This window comes from Octodon degus, unplaced genomic scaffold (genome assembly GCF_000260255.1).
Source record: "Octodon degus isolate 3935 unplaced genomic scaffold, OctDeg1.0 scaffold00102, whole genome shotgun sequence".
Classification (NCBI taxonomy): Eukaryota; Metazoa; Chordata; class Mammalia; order Rodentia; family Octodontidae; genus Octodon; species Octodon degus.
Genome location: NW_004524678.1, coordinates 5,155,144 through 5,164,496, shown reverse-complemented (window position 1 = coordinate 5,164,496; position 9,353 = coordinate 5,155,144). Strand labels below are relative to the sequence as shown.

Below are 9,353 nucleotides of genomic sequence, written 5' to 3'. Positions count from 1 at the left end.
GCAAAGTTGACCGAGGAGTTGGGGTGCTTCTTCTTGTGCTCCTCGCTGCAGGTCTGCACAAAGAAGGCGTACGAGGACATCTTGCCCTGCAGCTTGTTGGGGTCTCCTTGCCCATGGCAGCACGGCCTGTGTAGCTTTTCCTCAGGGTCCCGCACAGCAGCGGAGCGCGAGAGACACTTCCTTCCTAGGGCTCCAGCGAGAACTGGTTTGAGGGAATGGATATTAAACTTAGTTATTTTTTACTTGTTGCTGGGACAAAATACTGACATCCAAAATTAAAGAAGGTTGTGGAGGTTTTAGTCTAGAGTGGACTGGCTCCCAGGCAGAGTGGCACAGGAAAGAGGACAGCAGTTTATGGCAGTAGAAAACAGCAAAAAGCAAAGGGAGCTGGGGAGATGGCTCAGTAGAATAAGCACTTTTCTGGCAAGCACAAAGGCCTGAGTTCAATCCCTGGGCAAAGGAAAGGACAGCAGCTACGGCTTCTAGCCAGCCTCTCTCCTCCTTGTATTATAAGTAGGCTACCCTGGAGTGAGGCTGTAGAATTCACACATTGTCCATGCCCTCCTCTTGTACAAGATGAGGATATTTACAAAGTAAAAATCCTGGCTCCCTGTTGAGTCACTTAATTAGACTTCTGAATTTCTCAAGTTGACGCTACAATCTACCCCTTGTCAACATTTTAAAAACCAGTTTCCTGATACAAAGACCTGTTTGTTTTTAACATTTTACAACTTAGACATTATAACACAGCTTTGACAATCTTTAAGAGCCATAACATGTTACCTCTGCCCCCCAAAGACTCAGGCACATCTCTTTACGAAAAAGGCACTTTATCTGCAAGAGTTGCCAAAGTCATAACAGTTTTAGCATTGCTGAAAGGTCTGTTTCAAGTCTCCTTTAAGATTTAAGGCAGGGCCAGTGAGATAGCTCAGCGGGCTAAAGCGCCTGCTTTAGGCAAGTGCAGAAACCATGGTTCTATCCCTGGCATCACATGCTGTGCCAGCACTGCCCCCAGGGAGGGCTGAGCCAGCTACACACACACACACACACACACACACACACACACACACACACACACAAGCACACACAGATTTAAGGCAAACTCTTAGCTGTGAGGTTCTGTACAAATGAAAAGTTAAACACTTTTAGTATTTAAAGGCACAAGATAAACATTATCATTTTAAAAGGTATACACAGCAGGATACAAACCATTGTGACCAAAACAAGTTCAAAGTCCAGAAGGGCAAATGTCAAAGTAGTTTTATATTTAACATCTAAATCAGTCTGTAATGAGTTGTGAGCAATAAAAGCCTTAGATGGCTCCACCGTTATGGCACTTTTGTTGTTAGCTCTCATGGCTTTTTTGGGAGACTGCCTTTACTCTCTCTTTGTAGCTTTTTTTAGGCATTCTATTTTTTTGGCTTTTTTTAAACTTTTGTGGTTTTTGCTGACTAGGCTTTTTATTTTTTTGTTTTACATACTGTCCTCTCAGAGGCACACTGTCTGGCCTCCCAGGCCTTTTGAAATCTAGATGGAAGCCTTTTTAACTCTTGTATTTTGAATATGCTTAAAACCAATGTCACGTAGAGGATGTCAAGAGCTGCTGCTAGCTGGAGCTGTAGCTAGGCTTTTTGTTTTTGTTTTTGTTTTTGGTGGTAAGGATCAAGTGCTTGGATTGTTGAGCACTCTGACCCTGATTTTGAGGAACAGATTTTTAATGTTGGTGGCATTTTGGAATCTGGTATGGTTACTGCCTCTGTTTTGGAACATGAGGCTCTGTAACTTTTTTTTTTTTTAAAGCAAAGTCTCTCAACTTTGTGTGGGGGCCTGCCCCTTAGCTCAGTTGTATATGTGGCTGCTTCAACAAAGCAGTCAAGCTCAGGTTGCTGTGATTCGATCCCCACAACTCAAGCCAGCCAAACCTGCCCTGAAGGTATTCGGAGAAAAAAAAAAAAAAAAATCCATCTGAACTTTGTGATTTTGAGGCTGTAAAGGACAAGAACCTGTCACTTTTGTGATGTCCTTAGGGCATCTTTTTTATTTTATTTTTTGTTTCTTTTGGGCAATGGAGAGCTCAGCTTTATCTTTGTACTCTATAGCATCTTGGCACTTTTTTGTGGGGGGGGGATTTACAACATTTTAAATCAACCTACTGGGATCTTTGTTTTTGACTCTCAACATATATCTGACTAAAAGCCCCAACAATAGCCATATTACTATCTCAACATTTGACTTCCTTGAGTTTTTGTTGTTGTTGTTGTTGTTGTTGTTTTGGTAAGATTAACTAGTCTAACTGTGCTTAATCTGTCTCAGGCAGAGTCTCTGGATAGAAGCAAAATGTAGACAAACTTTTGCCAAGCCATAACAGAAATCATCCACAGTCTAACAACCAGTGTAGTCTTTTTCTCCCAGAAGAAACCTCTCTCGCTTGGTCTTTATAGACAGGATTTTTATCAGTGTTTTAGTCTTTTGAACTCTGATCAGCATCTCCTCTACAAAAAAACTGAAGGCTTTGTAGCTTTTTGCTAATGGGGAACATCTCTAAACCTTCTTATAAGCCATTTTTTAAAAGCTCTTGAACAACGTGACCACGTAGTTACAGCAACAACCCCACTCCTGGTACCAAATATTGTCTCAGTTATTTTTTACTCATTGCTGGCACAAGATACACCCAAAATTAAAAAAAAAAAAAAAAGGTTTATTTAGCTCACAGTTTGTAGATGTTTTAGGCCATATTTGCCTGGCTATCATATAGTAGCACATGGCAAAAAGTAACAGTTTATGACAACAAAAAACAGCAAAGAGCAAAGAAAAGTGCAACAGCTGTGGCTTTTAGCAAGCTTCTCTTCTCTCCTTATATTATAAGCAGAGTACCCTAGACTTGGGGCGGGGGTAAAACTCACACATTGTCCATGCCCTCCTCTTGCACAAGATGAAGATATTTGAAAAGTAAAAATCCTAGCTCCCTGCTGTGTCACATAAACTTCTCAATTTCTCAAGTTGACGCAATGTATCAACCACTACATATAGTAAAGGAAATTATTTCAACTTACCTAAGAACTTAATATTTTTTAAACTTTCATGCAATAGGGCTAGTAAAATCAGCTCTTTTTTGAGTAATAAAAGTATTTTTTTGAGTTGGGCGTGGTGGCACACACCTGTAAGCCCAGCACTTGCAAGGCTGAGGCAGGAGGATTGCTGAAAGTTTGAGCCTAGCCTGAGCTACATGGTGAGCTCAAGGCCAGCCTGTACCACATAGTGAAACCCTATCTTTAAAAAAAAAGAATTTTTTTTTCTTTCAAAATGTGAAATGACCAGAAAATCTTTTATTTGACTAGGTCTGCATTTTTTCCCCCTTGCTACAGGATTCCTGTTAATGGAGAAAGCCCAAAACATCGGTCATGGCACACTTTAACACCAATAGCTGATGATAAGCTTTTCCTATTTGGTGGACTAAGTGCAGATAATACTCCATTAAGTAAGTTGATTCAAATTCAGCATATAGTATAATTTTTATCTCATTTTTCCTTAATTTTATTTTCATACTTATAATGAAGTCTTACCATTCTTTTCTTACTTTTTCTCTTCATCCCCTACTGTATGATTCCATTAAGAATTAGGAAAACCAGGGTTCAATCCTGGGTCCTGCATGTTGTACTGCCCCTGCCTCTGGGATGTGCTGAGCAGGTGACTGAGTCTGAGCATGGTGGCACATGCCTATAATCTCAGCACTGGGGAGGCTAAAAACAGGAGGATTACCACAAATCTGATCTGCGTAGTGAGACCCTGTATCAAATACATAAAATGGAAAAAAAAGGAAAACCTCTGCCCTTCCACCCTTGGCCATCCATGTCCTTCAGTTTCCTAGCTAGAGAGACGAGAAAGGACACTGAACCTAGCTGAGTGCAAGCCCCTTTCCACTCTCGTATCTTGTGATTCTGCATTTTTCTGATTCATGATTCAGACCTATAAAGGAAAGCACTTCGCAGAATTTGTGACTCCTCTCACTGCTGGTCCCCACAGATCTGAGTTTTTTTTTTTTTTTTTAGGACAGGGTCTACAGTTTCCCTACTAGATGAGACTTGTAGTGATCCACCTGTTTACGGCCTCCCAAGAGCTGGGATTTCAGGTGCTCACCACCATGCCCAGCCTCAATTGCCATCTCTGCACTCCACGGGCCACTGGGATGGAATCCTGGCCCCTGTGCCTACTTGCAGGCATTTTAATCCGTGGAGCTATTTGGCCAGTTCAGGTCTGGGTTTTGTTCCATAATAAAATTTTGGCATCACAGTAGACGAATGACCAAGAAAAACCACTTATGGATTTGACATGTGAGATGTAGTTTATTATCTTAACCTGGAAGTTTTCTATGACTAGTGATATTTTATTGAAAACCTCATATACTATTCAATCTAGTCTGTATATACAGAATGTGAAACAACCATTTGCTATTCAACATAAGTTTATCAAACATCACTGTTACATTTGGCTATCTGCTGACCACCAAACCCCAGAAGCCTGCAGGAGAAATGGTAATTCCTGGTAAAGATGGTAGTTATTCTTAGAGATTATTGTACTCCAATTTGTGACTTTTTTTAATTAAAAGAGATTTAGAATCACACTAAAAATTAATGTCTGTTTTTCACTAGAGGTAATAAGAATAGCTTTACTGAATTCATACTTTCTATTTTTGATCATTGACCAATGGGAAACTGGATATACTATTCTTAGTGTTCTATTCACTTGCCTCTTTCACATATTCAGTTTAAGATTTGGTCATACGGATGCCGTGAAATTATTTTTAGTTTTGTTGACTGTGATAATAGCATTGTGGTTCTATAAAAAGTATCCATTTTTTAACTAACACATACTGAAATATGTGTGGGGAAAATGATAGGCAATCAAGGATTTCATCTCATAATTCAACAATAAGAATAACTATATTTAACAGAGCTGGACTATTCTTTGGCAGTCTAAGCACTTGCCTGGCAAGTGCAAGGTCCAGATTTCGATCCCCCATACCACATACCCTGCTGGCCTATGCCGAGCTGGCCTCGAATCTGGGCACGGTGGGCTTGTAATCTGAGCACTGGGGAGGCTCAGACAGGAGGATCACTAACAAGTCGGAACTGCATAGCAAAAAAAAAAAAAGACTACATTTTAAAAGTCTTTTTATTTTCTTTTTTTTGGGCTCAAACCTAGAGCCTTGGCTGTGCTAAGTATACTCTCTAACACTGACCTATAGTCCAGCCCCAAACCTTGTTATTTATTAAACCTAGGGTATGTGGGTCACTCTGCTCTTCCATGTATGTGTGAAAACATTTATGAAAAAATATGCACACACACATGAAAAGATCATATAATTTGTAACATAATGAATTTGGAAAACATTAACATTGTATCTCAAAGACCTAATCTTAATTTCTAACTTCCCTTAATATTGCAGGTGATGGTTGGATTCATAATATCATAACAAATTGTTGGAAACAACTCATACACTTACCTAAAACAAGACCCAGGTAAGTGTAGAACTTGACAAATAACCAAATAGTTAATAATTTTTAATGTATTAAGATATAGCACTGAACTTACAGTGATTGCCATTGAACTCATAAACTATCAGCAAGGATATCTTTCAGATGAGCTTTATGTCACCTAAATAATTTAATTATAAAAGTTAAGTAAATTGTAAATTTTATGTAATTGTTGGCAATTATCTATCTAGGTTTTAACCCATATTTGTATATTTTAAAATATTGTTATTTTAGGCAAATTCATAATCTTGCCTGATAAATTATGAAAAGGATAATTTAAAATAGCTCATAATGTTAAGCTTTCAAAATTATAATATTTAAATAAGTAGACAAGAATAGGATTGGTGGCCGGGTGTGGTGGCACACACCTATACTCCCAGAACTCAGTAGACTGAGTCAGGAGGATCACTAAATGTTCGAGGCCAAGCTGGGCAACAGAGTGAGTCCAAGGCCAGCCTGAACTGCATAGTGGAACCCTGTCTGAGAAAAACAAGAACAAGAAAAAATCTGATATATTCATTAATGTGAATTTTTTGAGAAAGAACTTCAGTTATTTGTGGTATATTATGGGGAAAAAATTACAGAAGCAATATACTATCATTAGATAAGCACAAAAGTATGGTAATTCTGATTTTTTTCAATTTGATTGAATATTATAATAAAAGTATCTTCATAGGAAATTCAGATTGAGCATATATAATCATGATAGTAACAGATACTTTTCGTGCCATATATTTTGGACATTTTTATTACAGATTAAATACTAGCATAAAGTCAATTATTGGTCTATAGTTCTGTTATTTAATAAATGATGAGTAACTTACTACAAAAAAGCTCTAAAAGTATATGCACTTTGGTGTGTCTATATCTTTTAATATGTACATTTGAAGTCTATCATAAAAAATTAAAATAACAGTATCATAATCATATATGTGATTCTTATATTTTTATGATAAAAGCTAATCAGAATATATTATTCTGGCTCTTTTGAAACTTACTTGCTTAAGAGTTTAGTATTAACATGGGAGGCCAGAGTGCTGGCTCGCCCAGGGCTGCTCTGCACTTGGACCTGAGAGTCACTTGGAGAAACTGAGCGTCCGTTTCCTTGGCTGTGAAAGGAGACATCTAGCCCTGACTGTGTCTTTCTTCCAGGTTCTGTGATGTTATGAATGTGTTATAGACCAAAATAGTAGTAAAAATATTTATTTTAAATTGCTCCTATTTTTATGTTTCAACGCTTAATGATTAGAGTGGCACAACTATTACCAATAATATGCTAGTTAGAACTAGAGCTGTGTAGAGATTTTTTTCAGCTGATGTGTCATGTAAATAATATGCTTTATTAGAATGTTTAGGTGATAAGTTTAGAGCAGCTGTGAGAGGACATAAACTATCAGTCTGTAGAGAGAACATCAGGTTGCGAGCTAGATGTCACCAAAATCAAGGCAGGAAAGGCTTCCCAGTGCTCTTCGGTGATGAAACCAGGCCAGAGTTTCAGGCAGATAAAGCAGAGACAGATCTCTCTTCAGGTATCAGGTGAGGAGGAGGACAGGTGGGGTAAAGCTGAGTGTGAGGGAATGTAAATGTTTGTGTATGTACTCATTTTTTAATGAAAGTGACAATTTACTTAACATTTAGATGCATTTCATGCAAAAATGTCCAAGTTACAGTTTGAAATGTAAGCTGCCCAGTTCTCCTCTTAGAAAGCTAAGGTGGGGTTTCTTAGTTTCAGCACTGTTGGCATTTTAAACCAGATCTCTTCGTAGCGCTGTCCTGGCCTCACCCTTGACCGTTCCTCTCCAGGTGTGTGTAGTACTGCTCCTCTTTTCACACATGACAGCTGAAAAGGCTCGTTGGTACTGCCACACACCTCTGTAGAGGACAGCCACTGCTGGCCGAGAAGCACAGCTCCACAGCGCCATTCTGTCTTCTCCAGGCTTCCCCTGAGTGCACTGTGCCCAGCTGCAGACCATCTCCAAGCCATTATCAGGCTGCTTTTGTAACATCGGAGGGCGAAGACCCTTCCTGTGAGTCTGAGAAAGGTGTCAGCAAAGGCCAGCATACAGACTAAATTCTGCTGGATGCCATGAGGGGTGCCAAGACCACCTATGGTTTTCTCTCCCCAAAATTAATCTGTCCCGTCCCGTGTATGGGGACATTCACTCCAGTCAGTCTCCCTGATGGGTTCCCCCTGGATTGTGTATCAGTACCATTTTCCATTCTGACGCACAATTTGGAGAACTGGGCAGAGCATTTCCAGACAGTGTGTCTAGTGACTCAGCACTGTCCTGGGTCACAGGTGCCTTTGTCACTGAAGGCGTACATGGTAGTTTGACAAAAGTATTTGGTTTAACAAATTATGTATACTTAAATGCTTAAAATAACTGTTTGCATTTATGGAATTTAAGTAAGAGAGATTAACATACTAAAACTGTTTTGTGGTAATATAAGTGATAATCTATAATTGTTTGGGGTGTCTGCTACTTCAGCAATTTGGTTTATTAAGAAAAGTAATTGCAAGCCAGGCATGGTAGCCCCACACTTGCAATCCTGGCATCGGGGAGGCTCAGGCAGGGGGAGTGCAAGTATAAGACCAACCTGGGCAATTTAACAACTTACCAAAACCCTGTCTCAAAATAAAACATAAATAAGGGGTAAGGATGTAGCTCTGTCAAAGGCCTTTGGCTCAGTCCCCAGTACCAGAAAGAAAAGTGTTCCCAAGAAAAAAATAAGCAACTTTGAGTAAGATTAGTAACTTCATAAAAGTCCTTAGTTTATTCAATAAAATTGGGACATTTGTACTTTTTTTCAGGCAGTTAGAGCCTCTGGAGATAACGAACTTTATAAAACTATAAAATTATTTTTGACTAAAATAAATACAGGATGGATATGAGCTATCAGACTATTGCCAAAAATTAATTGATCTTTATAATTAATATTTTTAATCACTGAATGAATTATATTCTGTGTTCAATTTTGCAAACCAGGTTTTTGAGCACCTACTGGATACAGAATACCATATTGGGCATATTTAAACCAAATTAGAATACCCAAGATACAGTGGTGTGCTGGGATGCTTTTAGAACCACTCCAGGGGTGGATAGGAGATCAATTCAGTCTTCTTTGATTGCTGAGCTGTAAGTCCTCCCACCATGGCTGACTCACAGTGTCACTGAACCTGTGATGGGGCACAGCTGGCCTCGCTTAGCCTGTGAGCTGGTCCCAGCATGCCACAATGGAAAGTTTTGACCTTGTGTACTTGATAGATTCTTTCTAGAGTCACACAGAATAGATAATTAACAGTAGACAGAGCAGTTAATCTTCAAATGTAAGTCAGGAGGGTATAAAATGAGCTTAGCAGGCCCGGCCAGATAGCTCAGTGGATTGAAGTGCCTGCTTAGGCAGAAGCAGGGACTGAGGTTCGATCCCTGGTGTGCTGTGCCAGCCCAGCCCCCTGGGGCACGCTGAGACAGCAGTTGAGACTGGGCCTGGTGGCACGTGCCTGTAATCCCAGCACTTGGAAGGCTGAAAACAGGATGATCACTATGAGTACAATCTGTGTAGTGAGACCCTGTACTAAAATACATTAAAAAATAAAATAAAAATACAATGAAATTAGCATAGATTGCAACACTTATGGGGGTTGGGGGTTGGGGGTTGGGGTGTGGTGGGGGGGTGTTGTGATTGTATTATTTTAGTGTTTTTGTTTTTGAGACAAGGTCACTATATAGCCCAGGCTGGCCTTAAACAGGCAGCAAATCCTGCTGTCTCATTTTGCAGTACCAGGGATTGAAGTTAGGACCTTGTGCTTGCCAGGCA

General features: G+C 39.6%; 1 protein-coding gene across 1 annotated transcript in view; it reads left to right on the top strand.

Annotated features, from left to right (window-relative positions):
- The window catches only part of Klhdc1 (kelch domain containing 1), an 81,860-nt gene that overhangs the window by 63,427 nt on the left and 9,080 nt on the right, over nt 1-9,353 (top strand). The window contains exons 9-10 of the mRNA XM_004638766.2: nt 3,366-3,478; nt 5,447-5,519. Coding sequence (XP_004638823.1) covers nt 3,366-3,478; nt 5,447-5,519 — 186 coding nt within the window. The remainder of the gene's footprint in view (nt 1-3,365; nt 3,479-5,446; nt 5,520-9,353) is intronic.